Here is a 20,487-nt window from a genome sequence, read left to right as displayed (position 1 = left end):
TGATTTAGTCACATGCTGCTGCTTTGTTATATATGTGTGGCTCTCATATTAAAGTGACCTACAGCTAGATCAGGAACAAAACTCAAGTATAGAGGTTGGTCCAGGACTTGGTGACCTTTAATCTTATATGTTTAGCTCTGCTTGTTTAAACATTGAAATAAAATAAAAAAAAAAAAAACATGCATTTACCCTTAAAAAAAAAAATTTGAAAAGATGCGGTCGGCTGGCATCACGTGGTTCAGAGGAAACACATGATAGTCTTCGGCCCACCCGACTAAGTGGTAGTAGTGACGAGGAGGAATTGCACATGACTAAATTAGGGAGAAATATTGGGGGGAATCCCCCCCAAAAAACCTTTTGTTTGAAGTATTGTACTTTGCTACATTTAAAATCATAGTTACTACTGAGTAAAAAATAAATAAATTAAAATGAAAAATAATACAAATAATGCAACAGGGAAGGGAAAAAAATTGCACCCCGGAAACCACTTTACTGGGCACGGTTTCCCGATAGCGCACACTCTTAGCGCGCTAAGAAGACTCTTAAGATATATCCTACGTAAGTTGTTTACTTTTCTAAGTGTGTTTCCCGAACTGCATCTTAGAAGTCTTCTAAAGTCGCTGCCTCTTACGTCCAACGTTACAAGGCGCTGTCTACCTTTTTTCATGACAGCATTAAGAAAGCCAGCACATTCTTTGCAAATTAAACAAACATTGCACAAAATCCTTCCAATAACGTTTATTACAGTTTAGTTACAACTAAAGAACTACTTAGCGATAAGAAGCTTTTGGCAAACCGGGCCCTGTTTGATTGATGAGCGGGGAGAACAAACGTGGAGAAATTCAACAAGAACGATGGAGACACAGCTAAAAGCGAAATGCCATAAAATTTTTATAAAGCAAACGCCTGGCCATTGTAACAGCCACTACAATGTAGTATACCACATTATGTGTTCAGGGACAAACTGACTATTTTGATTCATTCCAATTCACATTTCATACAAACTTAAATAATTCTTTTGATTGTGTAAAGCTGCTTTGTGGCAACGAAAATTGCTAAAAACGCTATACAAATAAAATTGAATTGAATTGAATTGAATTGAATTAAATGTATGTATATTGACGCTCCTCCTCCAGTGTGTGCACTGCGGAGGTGTGTGCGTGAGAAGAAAAGAATGGAGTAGGAGCTATTCTTTTACCCCTTTCTTAACTTTTACTTTATGTTTTGTATTATAATTATAATAAGAGCTCTTTTTTCCCTCGGCTGTAAAGCGTCACACCACCTTCCCACCTGGATACCTAAGCATAGGCATGATATATGCATTGTTGGGTGTTAGAGTACTTGAATTCCTTTTTTGAGGTAACAAGTAATCTAATGCGTTAGGTCCACCATTTAAGTTCTCAGTTATTTTTATATATATATTTTTAAATGTAATCCGTTATTCAGACAATTTATGTAATCCGTGAGCCAGACAACAGTTACTCCCAATCCGTCAGTGTGTGTGTGTGTGTGTGTGTGTGTGTGTGTGTGTGTGTGTGTGTGTGTGTGTGTGTGTGTGTGTGAAAGTCGTCCTACAGGCCCCGGCCCCCTCAGTTATTCCTGCTGTTATACCCCTATCTTACCTATGCGGTTTGACTACGCGAGAACCAACGTGTGGAAAGATGGAAACCTTATCACAGCGCCAAAGCTCGTGGTTGAATCATGATGAACCATACTTACAGCCACTGCGTAAAACCGCATAGATAAGATAGGGCTATAACAGAAGGTAGTATTAGTAGTTAAGTAGATAACAGATTATCGGCCAAACTTCGCTGATTGATGATGATAGAATAATTATAAAGGTATTGACTAAAACAACATGCATGAGGAATCACAAAGCAGTGATGAAAAGTACTTTAACTAGTTCCTTTTATCAGAAAGTAACGCTGTAATGTAACTGATTACTTTTTAAAGACAGTAATTTTGTTATTTAATTAGTTACTTAAAAAAGCAGCGTCCCCCAACACTGACTATATGTGTGCCCTTATTTACATTTCTTGTGTGTTTTTATAAAAGCAGCAGCGAGGAAGCTGGTACTGCTAAGAAGTGTCAAGCAATAATGATGGAGACAAAAATTTTAACGATTTAGGGAATAGAGCTAGGTGAATAGATGGCAGACTTTAACATAAATTATTGAACCATCTGCGCGATTCTACAGAAAAAGCTCAAGATCATGGAACATAATACTTTTATACTGTTTTAAGCAAATTGTGTTAGTATCCTGGTTCCTATTAAATTGAACTTACAAATAAGCTTTCAAAGCCGAATGCATTCGTATGTTCGGAACTCATTGTATTAGCTTTAGACTTATCAACATACAGACATACAGGGATGTTTGTTAATTTTTTATTACATTTTATTTACATTTGATTTGATTTGAATGTAATAAAATGTATAGCGCTTTTAACAGTGGTCATTGTGGTCAAAATTATAGAAATGTGTATAAATTGTGAGCAAATACTTGTGAATCAAAATGATCAGATTGTCCCTGCTGAGTAAGCCGAGGGTGACAGTGGCAAGGAAAAAAATTCTTGAGATGGCAATAGAAAGATATTGAGAATAACCAGACTCAACAGGGAACCCATCCTTGTTTGGGTAATAATGGATAGCAGAAATTGTTTTGCACTTTTTGACCAGTTGTAGGCTCAGAAAATTTTTTTTTATTAAATTTCAGTATTAAGCAACTATTGAGCCTCAAAACAGCTGTTTGCAGCTGTCTTGAGTCCAACACCATCTTCATGGTCAAGTGGAACCATTCCCAGTCACCAGAAGTGGGCCACCAGGATGACAGACAGGTCAAGCGGGCAGAGGGGGACTGGATCACTGACATCTCAGAAGCGATATTTGTAGCTTGAGAGAGAGAGAGAGAAAGAAAGAAAGAAAGAAAGAAAGAAAGAAAGAAGAAGAAGAAAAGAGATACCATTTAGGTATGGTGGCAGTCACATAATGTATAAGGTGAATGTATATTTAGTGCAAACAGGGACTTTCCCAGGACTAACTACAACAGCATGACTAAAAGGGGGAGGACAAGAAGACATGAGGGCTTCCTGAGATGTAGAGTAACCAGAAACTGCACTGTTAACAAATCTGAGTGATCAATGAGAGTGGGGAAGACAGCATCCAAACCAGTTACCAGTTAACCATAATACCATACGCCCATGAGTCCCCCGGATCTGTTCCTTTACCTAATACACATACAGTATATTTACAAAAATGCTTGGATAAATTGGTTTTTAGCCAAGACTGAAACATTGAGACTGTGTCTGAGTCCAGAGCATTAATTGGAAGGCTATTCCATAGCTTTGTGGATTTGTGAGAAAAAGCTCTGCCCACTGCTGTAGTTTTTATAATACTCTGTACTGACAATCAGCCTGCATCCTTTGATCAAGGGTGTGGTGATAATATATTCCTTATCTTGGAAATATTTCTGAGATGGAGGAATGCTATCCAGGTAATATTATCTACATGAGCTTTGAATGAAAGACTGGAAACTATAATTACACCGAAGTCTTTAACTGTTGTACATGATGTAACAGAAAGGCCATCCAGAGTTACTGTGTGAACAGAAAGCTTACCTCTACTGCATGTGGTTCTAGTACCAGTACTTCTCTCTTGTCAGAATTAAGCAGGTGAAAGTTAATTAGCATCCAGTCCTATATGTCCTTCGCACATTCTTCAACTTTAATAAGCTGGCTTTTATCATCTGGCTTTGCTAAGACATATAAGTATGTGTCATCAGCATAACAGTGGAAACTAGTACCATGCTTATGAATATGTTGCCCAGAGGAAGCATGTAAAGAGAAAATAGTAGTGGGCCTAAAACGGAACCCTGCAGAACACCAAACTTCACCTGAGAACAAGCAGAATAGTCATCATTTAACTCTACAATGGTCAGTCAAATAGGATCTGAGCCAAGAGAGGGCTGTTCCCTTAATTCCTACATTTTGTAATCTATGAAGGAGATTACTATGATCAATGGTCAATGGTGTCAATGTTTGTTAAATTATCTTTTTACTGCCTTCACCCTAATGTATCCACTTTACTCAAGATATCATCCTAGGCACCAAGAAACCATGAGCTGCAGCCAAGACCGTAACTGTTCAACATTGAGGGCTGTTTGAGATCTCCCCCCATGTAAGGGGTGTCTGACCATTGTTGATGGTGGCAGACTCATGTCACATCTGAAGGGTACGCAATATTACTGATGGAGACAAGGTATTGGGGTCAAATTCTAGATAAACCTTAATCCTGTTTACTGCAGATATACTGACTAATATGCTAAACATTTCAGAATGAAGCACAGTGTTTGCTAGCACAGTAAGTGCTATTGTCACATTGAGTAACAACCAAGCCAAAATATACAGCGCAGAGGAGTTTAAAAGCATTTTTAGATAATAAAAGTGAAGAGACAAATTCCAGGTGAATCCTACTAGGATAAGCAGTTACTGCTGAAAAAGAGCTGCACCTGTGAGTAAAAATAAACCGAAAATCAATACAGTGCAAATAAAGTTTAATGTTTTCTGTCATCGAGCATTTAAGTGCTTAGTTGATAAAAACATTAAATGTCACAGACAAGCTACAACTAGTTTAGAACACTGTTGTTTTCACCACACACACCCACATACACACACACACACACACACACACACACACACACATGATCTGTTGCCATTCCCGTTCCCTCTCAAAGCCCAGAGACATGCAGTTTATGCTGGTGTCTTTAAATTGGCCACAGTGTGTGAGTGAGTGTTTGTGCTTGTATGCCCTATGATGGACTAAGCCTGTACAGGGTGTACCCTGCTTGGTGCTCTGAGTGACTTTGAATAGGCTCCAGGTCTCCTATGACTCTGTACAGTATCAACGCTATTGAGAATAACTGAGTGAGAGAATGAGTCCTATTTTTTAAATTAGATTTAAATAAACAAGTTTATACATAAAGCTTTTTTTCCTTCATGGATTTTTTCCTGATTTTTCTCCCTAATTTACTCATGTCCAATCTTTTAATCAGGGAGGGTGCAGGCTAATCTTCCCATACTACTGCTTACACACTTTGAGTAAACACATTTGGATGAAAGATTCCTCTAGTGGCACTGAAGAAAAGACAGAAGGCAGAGTTGGAGGTAGCAGAGCTGAAGATGTTGAGGTTCTCCTTGGGAGTGACGAGGATGGATAGGATCAAGAATGAGATCATTAGAGGGACAACCCACGTTAGATGTTTTGGAGATAAAGTCAGAGAGGCCTGATTGAGGTGGTTTGGACATGTTCAGAGGAGAGATGGTGAATATATCGGTAGAAGGATGCTGAGGTTAGAACTGCCAGGCAGGAGGTCTAGAGGAAGACCAAAGAGGAGATTTATGGATGCAGTGAGAGAGGACATAAAGTTAGTTGGTGTGAGAGAAGAGGATGCAGAGGATAGGGTTAGATGGAGGCAGATGATTCGCTGTGGCGACCCCTGAAAGGGAACAGCTGAAAGACAAAGAAGAAGAAGATAAGGACGGGTAGCGCCACTTTGACCCCTTAAAGCCCATTTTAATACTTTATCACTTTGGATAATTTGGTCATTTAGATTTTTCCATATTTCCTTACACAACTCATTTCCCCAATTTTCTTTTAATTCTGTAAAGCTGATTTGCAACAATGACCATTGTTAAAGGCCTGTGCAAATGAAACTAAACTGAATAAGCTATAATATTTTGGGAATTTAATGTATTGGGCCAAAATTTATTTATTTATTAATTTTTTTTAAGATTCCATTTATATTCTTGTTTCTTCTGATTATTATATTGATTACTAGGTTTGTCTATTTTGAGTTAATCATTTACTTTTGCGTTAATAAAAAACATGAGTTTAAAAGATAAAAAATTTGTTAAAACGTAGCAGCTTTGATAATGGTTAATCCTAACTGTTCTTTTTAAATAATCAGATCCCTTAACCCAAAGTCCTGCATCAGAGGTGCGGCTCTAGTTCAATTTCTAATCTAATCCAACGGAATTTTTTTTTAAATAAAAGAAGCACCAATATTAAACTATGCGATAATTATGATCTCGTCTTTCTTAGTTGTAATAAAAGGCCTTTAATTGTGTTTAATTATGACGTTTGTCATGGTGTGTGCGTGTGTGTGTGTGTGTGTGTGTGTGTGTGTGTGTGTGTGTGTGTGTGTGTGTGTGTGTGCAGAACTCCTGAGGCTGCAGGACTGAACATGCCTCTTACACTGCCTGCCGGTGTGTGTTCACATGCACACACGCCATAATTTCACCACATATTGTAATTGCAGTCTTTCGCATTCTGCAAAATTACTTAAGGAAAAACCTCATTACACAAAGTGGTTGTGGGAAATATGACCAACAATAAAACATTTTTAAAAAATGCTTTTGTTTAATACTTGAAAGGATTTTTTTATTAAACATTGAAAAGGAAAAAAAAATTGTAACATTGTAAATAATTACTAATAATTATTTACCACTGAAAAAGAGATTATATAAAGTAATTTTTGAACAACGAAAAGGAAAATATTGTTCAAACTATTGTAAAGGTTTTTCCATTAACACTGAATCTGCTGTCATTTTGTAATAAAATATAAAATTTCTATCTCTGAATGTCTATCACGATTATGACTTAACCTGATATGGATATTGTACCATTATATTAAACAACTCTAACACAGTTTTAACAATTTACATATCTAAAACAATTGCCCCACTGTGCATAAGTAGTCCCTCAACTTTGAACCCATGTTGTAGTGTTACAAACTGCAAACTGAAACTGACTCGAAATTTGAGATTTTATCTCATAAATTTACACAAATATTTCACAGAGGAGACTCAAGAAGCCAATGTGCAACGATGAATTAGGGACTTGAAGCAGGACTTACAGCTGAAGGTGGACCAAGAAGGTGAATATGTATTCAGCGTATGTCTCGGGTTTTGTTTCTTTGTTTGTTCACCTTTGTGTCACTTGAGCTCTTGGGATTCACATACTTACAAAACCAGTTTTCTGTGCGATAAGCAAATGACAGGTTTAATCTTGACGGTTCTGGTCATTAGACTGATGTTTTCGACTTGGATATGTTTTTCAAAGCTGAAAGAACTAAAAAAATGTTGACATCTACTTAGAAATGAGTTATTGCAAATCAGAAAATACAGTTTGCACACACAAGTAATCAACGGCTGTTGCACAGGTTAAGTAAAAAAGAGGGGGGGAACATGGGTTTCTCTTTTGCTCCTGGGTTACACATGTGGTGTTGTTAGCTTCATCACTGGGTTAATTTAGTACCAATCTCTCAGAATTGATTAGATGGGTTAGTTCAGCCACATTTAAATCTGTGGTGTAGCTACTCATGTTTATGTGAATCTAAGCATGTGCATCCCTGACCATCACACTGAAACCACAAAGTTGGATGCACACAACTATATAGAATGTTGGGAGGCCCAAAGCCCTTATCCAGATAATTTGGGACTGGAGCCTCCTTGACACCGAACATCAGCGCCTAAGCTCACTGTTGCTTACGTAGCTGAATGAACATAAAACCACACAGCCATGTTCCAACGTCTAGTGCAGTGGTTCTCAAACATTTTCTGTCATTCCCCACTTAAGAGGGTGGGCGAATTTTTAAGCCCCACTTGTCAACAAAATAATAACGAAAACGGCCAAGTGTACTATTTATTGAAATATCAATTTCTAAACCGATAAGATCAAATAACACCAAGTTCAAAACAGATAAAAGACCCGGTGTTATGCTCTAAAATGCCCCCCCATCTGCCACGGATTGCCTCCCCTACATAATCTCTTTCAAATAATATATTAAGACATAAATTCATAGGTTTATGGTTTACAAATTACAAATTATAACAAATGAATTTAATTATAAAATAAGCAATATAAAAAATGTATAGGGGAAAATATATAAATTATATATATATTTTTTCATATACAACATGTGTATTTTTATATTGCTTATTTTATAATAAAATCGTTTCCTGTAATTTTTCACCACAAACAATATTTATTAAGTGCAATTTGTGATAAATAATTTGTTATTTGTACATTGACAAACTCCTACAAAATAAATCATTTTGGGAGATTTGTATTAATCGTCTCGACGAGTGTCACGTGCCTAGGGTTAATTATAATAGTAATAATATATTTGATAATAATAAACCTTTGAATGTATGTCCTAATATACTATTTGATAGAGATTATGTAGGGGGGCAATCTGTGGCAGGGGGGCACTTTAGTGCATAACACGTGTTTGTGTCCGCGGTAAAGTTAGTTTGATATTCGCATCTCCGAATTCAATAGCTGCGTAAATAAACCCGCAAATAAGATACCCAGATATATTTCCTCTCTACATTGTCTTTAAGCTCCATCTGCTTTAAATTATACATGTTTAAAAGCATAAACACCATTATTCTCTACGGCGCAACGAGTGATTTAGGGATCATCGCAAAATGCCGCAAACCAACAAAAAGCGTAGAACGATATTGATCTTCCCTTCTGTTCAGCGCCTGAAGGATCAAAAAGCAACTTTGTTACCACACTGGAAACTAGAAATGCAGGACTAGTACTGCCTGAAAAAATATAACAAAAATACAGAAACATCAGCATACACATAGGAATAAATGAAATGACATATATAATACCGAATGTTTCCTTATTGTTGCTCTGCAATTAACATGCCGACGTTAAACCGTTATTGTTGCACTATGGTTCCACTTTTCTCTGATGTTATTTTAATTTACTTGTATTAATGATCCATTTCTTTGCGTGTGATTGTTTAGTTTCGAGTGTCTGATCTTTATTGTCAATAAAGAAAAGCATGAATTAGAATAGGTACTGTTCTATTATTTTCCACTAATTCCCTCCCGTTCATTGCGCCCCACCTGTCATGTCTGTATTCCCCACTAGTGGGGCGCACCCCACACTTTGAGAACCACTGGTCTAGTGGAAAGCAGACCCAGGGGGGAATCGACCACAGTGCTGTAAGAGAAAAATTAAACACACACCCACTCTGAAAGAGTCACCATCTGGGCTGAGGAGTTTCCCCGTCACACATACAATTTAATTCTGACTCTTGTCACTCTGTAACGCTGAATGCACTGACTCACTGTTCCTCTGAGCCACCTTTTGTAGCAGTAGTCATTTCATGTTGGTGCATGTTTTCACATTATAAGCAATACAGTACAGTACCGTACGCAACCCAAATCCTGAAGGAACAGATAGGCCTTAAGTCATTGTATGAAGCTTGCCAGAGACTCAACCACCTAGGTGCCAGAACAGAACACAGTCTAGACGTGCGTCTTTCTCGAACTCTAAGAGATTGTGGGACCAGCCAGGAAGTCCTGGAGCATCGGATTTGATGTGGGCAGCTAAAGGAAGCCAGTGACGGGAGAAGTGGTGTGGTGTGGGAGAAAACGAGATGTCTGAAGGAGATAACAAGGTCCTGACAGGGGATAAATCACCAGGGGATAAATGAATGAATAAATAAATAAATAACTAAATAAGTATGATTGAAACAACTGAATTCAATAATAAGCAGATTATTAATTAGACAAATAATTTTTATATATTTTTTTATATATATACATGGGGATATAGAATTCCTAGTTTTGCGATTTTGGAATGAAAAAAAAAAAAAGCCTTTAGGTTTTAAACACATGATACATGTGTTGATATATGATACATGATACATTGCTCAGGCATGATCCAATGTGGGTCTGATGACGATTCAGAACAGCAGATTTATGGATACACACAACACCTTCTCCTCCATATATGGCGACTTCCAATAATGGAGGATATTGAACAGTATTTGGCAATTTGCTTTGCCCTTGCTTTTGTAAAGCCAACTATCCTAAGACCCTTAATGACGAGCCTATGCACGTGGCCCAGGCTGCCAAGGATAAGTAACAGATATTGACATTTGTAGCCAAGGCCAGTTATTTGCTGTGCAAGAGGGTGATATTTTACCAGCTTTGTTAAGTAAGCCTCCTCTAAACATGAATCAAAACAGCATCCTACTTACAGGATGAAAACATCCCTATTGTTCTCATCAATGACCATAATATCAAGCCTGGTGGCATTTAAATCAGAGAACACAGGCATTTTGTAGAACACCTAGAAAACATTTGCTGTCTAACAACACAATTTTTGTGCATTGACACTGTTGGGGAAAATAAAGATGATAAATTCTCCGATATAATGTCCACAATCCTTTAATATCTAGATACATTAAGACCTTTGTAGAAATAACAGCCATTCAATACGTGTGACATGGATTCAATGACTTCAATGGCTCTTGTCCATGATGCATACAGAATAGTGTGTGGGAGCGAGGGTACCAGATTGACAGGTTTAACCTTGTTGGGTAAACCTGAAGCCACGCTTTGACTGTAAAAATTATTTTTACACACACACATACACACACACATACACACAGAGTTGCTGAATGCGTTGACTCATTGTTTCTCTGAACCCTCTTTGTATCAGTAGTAACAATTTCATGTTTCTGCATGTTATCACATGCTCATGTTAATGTCTTTTCTGTTAAGAAATAGTACTGTACATTACTTCATGTACAAGCTGCCGCTGTGTATTAGGCTTTATCCTCATTCCTCTGCTCCTTCTACACACTGTGAGCTGTTTTTTTAAATGTTAAAGTGCACCTTGAAAACGTAAAATTAACCCGGTTTGCGAGCGTTCTGCAAGACGAGCCTTGAAAAATTAGCAAGTCTAGGTTTACGAGTAGCAAGTATCATGTGGCACGCATGTGCTTCTTGTTTCGACACTGAGCGTCACGTGATCATGTGAAGTTTTTATTATTTCTTATGGAAATAAAAGCTGCCCTGAGCTGCACACTTCTGGAGCAAATTATGCTCGTAATCCAAGGTTCCACTGTATAGATAGTGCATAAATTATGGCGTGATCAGCCTGTAGCACTGCAGAGGTGTTATTGAAGACCAGGTTGCCTTGATAGCAGCATTCAGCTCATCTGTATTATTGGTTTTGATGTACCTGTAGATTCTCTATGGGGTTCAGGTCAGGCAAGTTGGCTGCAAGCACAGTAATATCATGGTCAGCAATCCAGGTATTGATAGTTTTGCCACTGTGGACAAGGGCTAAGCACTGCAGGTAAAGGAAGGCTGCTTGTCTCTAAAATCTCCTGGTAGACACTGCTTCGACTTTGAACCTTTTTTTGGTTTAAAACACAGCAGATGACATAGCTCCCTGAATTATTACTAACTGTGGAAAATTTACACTGGACTTCAAGGAGCTTGGATTCTGTGCCTCTCCGCTCTTATTCCAGACTCTGGGAGCTTGATTTCCAAATGAAATGCCAAATTAATTTTTATCTGAAAAGAGGACTTTGGACCACTGAGCAACAGTCCAGTTCTTTTTTACCTTAGGCCAGAGGGAAAAAAGAACGGGTGTTGTCTCTGGCTTGATACTAGGGATGCAAATAATATTTATAATGTAGAGGGAAAAAATAAGGCTTTCTGAGTTTTCTAAATTTATTTGGGTTTATAGGATGTCTTGAGTTGGTGTAGGATTTCCTGGCCTGAAATTGTGTCCCAGTCTGGCGTGGTACCAATGATTGTCTTCAGGACAATCAAGCAGTCTTCCTATGTGTGTACTGAACTAGACCAAAAGATGCATGGTATTTACAGTGCCATGCAAAACTATTCATACCCCTTGAACTTTTCCACATTTTCTCAAGTTACAGCTACAAATGCAAATGTATTTTATTGGGATAGACCAATACAAAGTGGCACATGTGCGCAACTGTAAAGTGGAAGGAAAATTATAAAGGTTTTTATTTATTTATTTATTTTTACAAATAAATATCTAAAAAGTGTGGCAACCATTTGTATTCAGCCCCTCTGAGTCAATACTTTGTAAAATCACCTTTCACTACAATTACAGCCACAGGTCTTTTGGGGTATGTTTCTACCACTGCACATCTAGAGAGTAAAATGTTTAGGCTTTGTCTTGGTAGATTTGCAGTTGTGCCATATCCTTCACATTTCCAAATGAGGGATTGAACAGTGCTTCTTGAGATGTTTAAAGATGTTTTTTGGTTTTTTTTTATAACCAAATACTGCTTTCAACTTTTCCACAACTTTATTCCTGACCTGTCTAGTGTGTTTCTTGGACTTCATGATGCTGTTTGTTGACTAATGTCCTCTAGGTTAGACAACAAACCTCGGAGGGCTTCACAGAACAGCTGAGATAAAATTATGCACAGGTGGACTCTAATTACTAACTATGTGAATTCTAAAGTCGATTGGTGCACTGGATTTTAGTTAGCGCTATCATAATTCAATCATAATTCTGTAAAGTTTAAATTATAAAAAAAAATTTTAAGCCATTTATTTTTTTCCTTTCACTTTACAATTTTGTGCCACTTTTGCTGGTCAATCATGTAAAAAATTTATATCATCAATTTAAATCATAACTTGACAAAATGTGGAAAGTTTATGATGCAAAAGTTCAAAATCGCAGTGAAATATTCTAATATTTTAAGATACTGGATTTTTATACTGGAGCTGTAGGGCATAGACAACAACATTAAAACAAAACGGCTTGAAATATTTTATTATATGTGAAATAAGTCTAGAAACTATGAAATATTCACTTTTAAATTTAGGTACATAAGAAAACAAACTTTTTATGATATTATAACTTTTTTAAAAAGCACTGTACACATGGAAAGGAGATACCGACTGGTGTGTGTATGTGTAAAGTTAAAATCTACCCTGAACAATTTCCATATTCATCTTTTCAATTAACTTAACCTTTAATGTCATCCAACATTTTGGAAATCTTTGGAAATTATATATATATATATATATATATATATATATATATATATATATATATATATATATATATATATATATATTATTTTTTATTGACATGGGTGTCAGTAGGATTTATTTTCACTTGGTGTCTACTTAAAGTATGACACTAAACATGATTGGGAAATAAAGCGTAGCAGAGGAATTGGTTTTAGTAACAAACTGGGAATACTTTTAAATGACTGAGGTATAAACGACTTGTAGCTTTAGTTTAGTAATCATACAGATGTATTGACTTGCTTACTCTGTAACACTGATGCTACAGTTCACGTTTCACTGTCTAGCTTGATGAATACAAACAATGACCATAAAGGTAAAGAACAAGGAAATTATAAAATAAATCTTGGAAGTGTTTTTAGTATCATATGTTAATATTAAAATCTAATATGTAATGAATTATTATTTTCATTGTTAATAATAATAATAATAATAATAATAATAATAATAATAATATGATTATTATTATTAGTAGTAGTAGTAGTAGTAGTAAAACCTGAATAAGTCTTAAGGAGTTGTATAAATGAACTTACAGTGCATTGGTTTAAGAGAACAATCCACCAATCGTGCTGTGTTCGGTAAAAAAGTGGGCAGTGCCATCACTCTAGGCCTTGTTCGGGTGTTCCCTAGAAAATCATGCGTGGGCTGAATAGATGAAACTGAACCAAGACGATATCCGGAATCCCGGGACGTGTAGCAGCATGTAAAAGAGTGAAATTGTTCTAAAGATCTATGAGTCAGAGCACAGATCTCACAGATTTTTATCTAAACGTAGCAGATAACATCTTTATACCACATATGACATATGACAAGGTCAAATGTGTTAGAGAATGCAGGAGACGAAAAAGTAAAAGTAAACAAAAAAAAGAGACATTTTCAGAGAATGGTTTGAAACATAAACACAATACATAAAAAAGAACTTAATGTTTTTATGTGGTTTCAATTTACACAATTTTGATTGTAAACATAATGGGTGTGTCACATGGTTCACTTTACCAGATAAACACCTCAGATGATGTGTAATGCAGTGAGTGGGTATCATCAGCACTAAAAAAGCATGAGGAAACCCAGCATTGTGAATGATGAAAAGTAGTTATTAGTAGGACAACAAACTGAAATGACACATTATTTTGTTTTTTTATTAATAAAAGAACAATAAAGTGATGTTAGTGTTTGAAATGCATGATCCCTATATACGGTAGGCGTTCAGGTTAAACTGGGACTTGTGATGAAATTTCTGGTGAATGAAGGTGTAAAGCCATTGACATTTGTGAAAAACTTACATCACAGTACTGTCATAAAACTCTTACATCACGTATTGCGTCACACCATACTACTGAATCTTGTAAAGCTTTTCTTGTAAATGCCTGTGTAAGATGAAAAGGTGAAACAAAATAAAAAAAACTGTGAATCAATGAGCATCAGCATGTAGATGAGTAAAACTGTTCTGAAGACATTTGAGTCAGAGCACTAAATAGCTAAACTGAGCATAAACCACATTTATTGTTGTATGATGCCATGCTAAAATGTCGTTGTTACAGAGAGTTCTGATCCAACATGTTAAATGTCTTTTTAAAAAATGCATTTTAGAAATAAAAATAAAAAATGCATTCTGTACTGTACATTTCAAACTGTCCACATAACGGTTTGAAATAGGTTCAAACTTTGGAAACACATCTTTATATAATAAAAATTTAAATATGTTATAGAATTACAGGTAAATTATCAGTAGAGCACAATAGATTTGCCTTTACAGATCCGTTGAACCACTGAACAGATTTCATAATCAGTGTGCGTCATGTCAGGACAGGGTATAATCCACCAAATAAAAAACATTAGCTGATGTATAACGCAGTGAAATGGTGTCATCATCCCTAACATGAGCATGGCCAAACCCAAGATGGTGACTCAATCAAAATAATTGACTATTATTAGATGGAACGCGGCAAGACAGAGAGAGGATGAGTGACACCACATACTACATAACCTCAGACTAATAAAGACTTCCAAGAAACTAGAATTTAAACATCTGTATGTGGAAAAGAGATTACTGAAAAATGTTTCCTGGTAAATCTGATTAAAACTCAATTACTGTGACTGACTTAAATATTACAGATATTGTATGTGACAGAGCAAATTTAACAGTAATAAAAACTTAAATGTTAATATTATTTTCCTTAAATACAAGAGGCTTTAAACCACAATGCCATTTATGTTTCATTTTATCGGTTATGTTTATTTCATACAATTTATTGGTTTTTATCTGTGACAGGTGTTCAAGTGAAAGTTGGACTTTTGATTGTGCAGAATAACAGAACACAGTACTGTGCTGGTAAAAAAAAAATAATAATAATTATTATTATTATTATTTCTCTTTATAATCCCCTGCTACACTAATGCACTTATCCAACTATTTCAATAGTGCTTGAATGTCATCAAGGTAGAACGATTTGTGTTTTACAGAAACAGGAGTCTTGATTATTTCTCATGAGCAAATACACTACCCAGGTGTATATAAAAACACAGAACGGTTAAATTGTTGTCCTGCATCAAGCAAAGACAACAATTAATGAGATAAAACTGTCCAACACATTATTAAACTCTGAAAGTATGGTGCTGAATTCTCAACTTCACAGAAGAAATGTGGTCAGAAAAACCTTCTGAATGAGCATAATGGGAGATCACTTAAACATTTGGTAGAAGTGCATTGTAAAAATGTCCACTAGCTATCAGATCTATGGTTTTATGGTTTCATGTTTGATAGTAAAAGTAAGTGAAAGTAAGAGCATTTCCATACAAACACATTATGATGCAAACGCATAGGATTGGGACTAAACTGCTGTGTTTCCTAAAAAAAATTGCTTGTTAGTGAGACTCATCAGAAGAAAAGCAACATGAAATGAAGATAGTCACTCATCACAGCAACACTTCTTTACTTTTAAATGACTGACGTATAAATGACTGGTGGCTTTAGATCAGTAATCATACAGATTTATTGACTTGCTTACTCTTTAACACTGATGCTACAGTTCACTTTTTACTGTCTAAATTATAAAATAAATCTTGCTGTCTAGCTTGCTGAACACAAACGATAACCATAAAGGTAAATAACAAATAAATTATAAAATAAATCTTGGAAGTGTTTTTAGGGTCACATGTAAATATTAAAATATAATATGCAACATATTATTATTATTATTATTATTATTATTATTATTTATAAAACATTACTGAGATTTTAGTGGTCAGTGTGAATAAGTCTTCAGCTTAATAGACATATAGGTGTATACCTGAGCACCTGAAGAATAATCTTACTGTGCCTTGGTGGATTTTTTTTTTATGTTATACGCAGTGGGGTAATACACAGTCCAGAGCTGCAGCCACTCACCACAGATTCCAAGTATGATAATGTAAATATTGGTGACTAAGGAGGTATTTTGAGCACAAACAGCAAGCATCCAGCAGGAGTTTGTGGTGCCGTCCTGGGAAATTCAAGTGCAATTTATTTTACACACAAAAATAACTATAGTCTCATCCTATCCCTCGCTCACTCACTTACCTTCCTTACCGCTTTATCCTGCATTCAGGGTTGCAGGGACCTGGAGCCTTTTCCAGGAGGCTTAGGGCACAAGGCAGGATACACCCTGGACAGGGTGCCAATCCATCGCAGGGCACACACACATACAACACACTCACTATGGGCAATTTGGGAACACCAGTATCTTGGGATATCTTTGGACTGTGGGAGAAAACCCACCAAGTACAAGGAGAACATGAAAACTCCAAGGAAATCAAGTATGGCCGTGGAATCGGACCCAGACCCTGGAGGTGCAAGGTGACAGTGCTAACCACTACACCACCGACCCGCCCCTTATCCTACCACATTTAATAAAATATGAAATAAAATATGAAAAAAAAATGGCACCACCATTTCTAGATATAGAAACTGACTAGTGAGGTGGTACGGTGGCCATGGTTAGCACTGTCGCCTTGCACGTCTAGGGTCTGAGTTTGATTCCCGCTTCGGAAGTGTGGAGTTTGCATGTTCTCCCAATACTTGGTGGGTTTCCTCCTGATTTTCTGGTTTCCTCCCATGTTGTGTGTATGTGTGCTTGCGATGGATTGGACCCTGCTGTCGTGCCCAAAAACTCCTGGGATAGGATGCAGGCCCTCCACTATCCCGTACACAGGATAAAGTAATTTAGATGATGAGTAAGTGAGTGAGAACTGATGGTGATTTTTTTTCTCTGTCTTTAAACAAGAATGGATTTGAAAATTCAATCCAAGCATACAGAAGTCAAATAAAAACATCAAGACTTGATATCTTCTGAATTATTAAAAAATAAGTTAAAATGCTTCAAATGTGTTAATTAATTAAATCTAGTTCATTTTTTTCATGTTTTGTCCATGCGTGTAAAATGTATAGACACTAATAAATTAATAAATATGTGTCAAAAAGTGTGATTGTTTGTTTATGCTTAATATTTGAACAAAAAAAATATTAATCAGAGTTGACCCATGACTCCCAAAATCTACAGGAAACATTGATTTATTTAACAAATTCAACCAACATTCTAATTCTTAGCTATTTGTAGTTAACAGTAAACTAATTTATATCTAATTAGTTGTTTACTAATTGTTTATAGTTCGAAAGGAAATAAAAAATATCGAGATTAAACAATACAGCATATGGATCACGTGCGCGTTCTCGGGAAGCATTTCCGGGTTTGCGGCCATTGCGCGTTCTAGCCGAGCAGTTCCGGTGCTGTTTCCTGTGTTTGTAAACTGTAGCTCACGCTAGCTGATGTGGCCGCAGCAATAAGGAGACGGTTTTCCCCTTCACCCCCCCCATACTCAAAGAATTTAAGGTAATCATACAACGCATATTATTTATCTTATTAAAATATTTAGGATTGTTGTTCGGGGTTTAGGATGGTATTTAACGGCGCGCACGTGCATTTAGGTTGATTTAGCTTTTTTCTTTTAAAGCAGTTGTTTTCGACAGGGAGTGGAGCGTTAACGGTAATTAGCATACAAGCTAACGTTATGCTAAGCTAGCGCTAACCTCATATAGTGTGAGGTAAATATCTGTATTCGGCTCGGTTAGCGTGCATTATTAGCACAGAAAAGCAAACTAGCCTGCTTTTTAATATACATCGTCGCAGCTTTAGTGCAATAAAAAATTTTTGTTAGCCTATTTATTTATGTGTTCGCTTAGCTAGCTAGTTAAACAGCAAAAGCTAACACCAGCATAATAGCTGATCTTAGATCAGAAGTTGGTTAGGTAGTTTCATTAGCAGAAAATAATAAGAATGAATTGAAATGTATTAAGATCTGTTTAAGTTGATAACAATAAATTATTGGTTTGCGACGTGTATAAGCAATTAAAAAAATAAAGACATAACGGTGAAATAATTTTTAAAAAATCGTGTTTAAATGCCAGGCAGAGGATGTCACGTGACCGCATGGATGGGCGGTAATATCGAACATCTCGTATCGCAGTGTTTTCCTGATCTTACTGATAAATTTATTTAGTTAAAAAAGCAAAGGTGAGGTCAATCAAATTGTATTATTTAATTATTGTACGTATGAAAATCTGAACATCAGGGTGAGTAATTTTTTTTATTCTTCATAATTTTAAAATATTAATTTAATACAATACCAAATGTGATGTTGATATAAAATTATTTAATTCTCCAAATAGAAGGTTGTGTTATTAGGTTTACAAAAGCAAGCATCTAAATCCAGTTTGAATAGCTAGCTAGGTAATTTAACTACAATTTAAAAATATTAATGTAATACAATACTAAATGTGATGTTGATATTAAATTATTATTACTATTATTATTATTATTATTATTATACTTTTATAAAGGTTAAGCTAAAAAACTGTCCCTTCTATATCTTTCTCTTCCTCTCTAGGGAAGGGTGACAAACCGGTACCAGATGATAGCAGTGAGCGTGTCTACTGCCTCATTCTGAGTGACAGCTCCTGGCCCCTCCTCTCGTCCCTGTCCTCTTCAGTGATGTCACACATACCAACCACCTCGGTCCGTGACCATATGAAATGGGTCAGTTTGTGCATGGTCCAAACCACAAGCTTTTATTTAGTTGAATTTTTGTTTTCATTTTTCATCATCCATTTTTCCATCCTTCTGTAATGTATGTTTATTTATATTTTTACTGTGTACGATTGAACTGTTAAGTGTTATAATAATTGTGTGTATTTGAAGGCGGGACTGCTGGGATGTGAAGCCGTCCTCTCCAGCATGGCCCTGATGCAGGCCAGCACCATTTCTGCTCCAAAGAAGATGATGACATCACTGTCCCCGCCCCCTCTCCCAGGCACCACTCAGAGGGACCTGCAGGGACACGCAAGCTTAACGGCCATGACCTGCCCTCCGCTGGTTAGGAGATTAAACATACCACCCTACACAAAGCAGGAAAAACTGTTAACTATTGAACTTTACCTGTAGATACTAAACATTACTGGTAGTTACAGGTGACTACTGAATGGTAATGGGTAAACTGCTGTACCTTATTTCTGATTTTTACTTGTAGTTACAAGTAACAGTAGAGTTACTTGTGCAGATGCTCTGTTTGACTCCTGAGTGTTACAGGTTACTGATTTCTTAAATGATAATGCTAACTACTGAAAGTCAACATTAAACAACTACATGCACCACTGATTACTAAACAGTTCCGTTGATTGGAAAATGTTACCTCATTATTAGAATGTTCCTGTTTGCTAGTGAATGTTACCAGTACACCCTGAATGTCACTGGTAACTGTTGAAGGTCACCAGCAGATACTGTCTTTGGCAAATAACTTCCAAATGGTGCACATTTACCTGCTAAATCCTACCTCTTATTCTAGAACATTGCAGGTATCTACTGTACCACTAATAATGTTACACTACAGTTAAATGTTAAATTTTACCAGTGACTGATAAACATTGCCAATGACTATTGAACGAACTGATACTTGCCTGTGGCTTCCGGACGTTTCTAGTTATGTAACTTATGTGTCTAGGTTTTGGCCAAAAAAAAAAAAAAAATATATATATATATATATATATATATATATATATATATATATATATATATATATAATTTTTTTTTAAGGTTTATTTCAAACAACAAACATTTAACTGGTGATTTATTAATTTTTTTTCATTGAGGTAATAAATTATGTGAAATCTTGACTTGGTGAGATTTCTGATGTGTATTGTTAAAGCATGTGTTTGCGTGTGCATGCACACAGCTTGTCCGTAAAGAAGGCGACTTTCATGCCCAACGCCTGCTGGACGAGAAGGAAATGAGACCAACCGAGGACATGCAGCTGAAGAAGAAGAACAGGAAGTCAGGAACGCCCTGTAAAGTTCGAGAGCAGGAGGGGAAAGGAGGCAAGGTCAGTCTTGGGGAGGTGCGCCCGCGCGCCTTGTGGGGAAACATGTGGGGAAACATGTGGGGGTGGTTGTGCTGGATTCATTTCATGCATTCCCAATACAGATACACTTCCTGATTTCCATGTTTGTTTATTTGTATGTATAATGTTCTACAGTCATTTAACACTGGAGCATTATCTTGAGGTCTTA

At 36.3% G+C, this 20,487-nt stretch overlaps 1 protein-coding gene across 16 annotated transcripts in view; it reads left to right on the top strand.

The window, feature by feature from the left end:
- Positions 1 to 17,657: 17,657 nt before the first annotated feature.
- Positions 17,658 to 20,487, top strand: part of znf740a (zinc finger protein 740a) — a 30,117-nt gene continuing 27,287 nt past the window's right edge. For 9 of the 16 annotated variants that reach the window (XM_053483543.1, XM_053483539.1, XM_053483540.1 and 6 more), the window contains exons 1-4: positions 17,658 to 17,758; positions 18,813 to 18,961; positions 19,124 to 19,297; positions 20,154 to 20,300. In XM_053483543.1, the coding sequence (XP_053339518.1) occupies positions 18,917 to 18,961; positions 19,124 to 19,297; positions 20,154 to 20,300 (366 nt within the window). In that variant the 5' untranslated portion in view covers positions 17,658 to 17,758; positions 18,813 to 18,916. The remainder of the gene's footprint in view (positions 17,759 to 18,812; positions 18,962 to 19,123; positions 19,298 to 20,153; positions 20,301 to 20,487) is intronic. The other 7 variants (XM_053483553.1, XM_053483548.1, XM_053483549.1 and 4 more) reach the window with 2 other exon arrangements.

Source organism: Clarias gariepinus, chromosome 23 (genome assembly GCF_024256425.1).
Source record: "Clarias gariepinus isolate MV-2021 ecotype Netherlands chromosome 23, CGAR_prim_01v2, whole genome shotgun sequence".
Classification (NCBI taxonomy): Eukaryota; Metazoa; Chordata; class Actinopteri; order Siluriformes; family Clariidae; genus Clarias; species Clarias gariepinus.
Note: the sequence above shows the minus strand (reverse complement) of the source record. Positions and strands in the feature narration are given on the sequence as shown.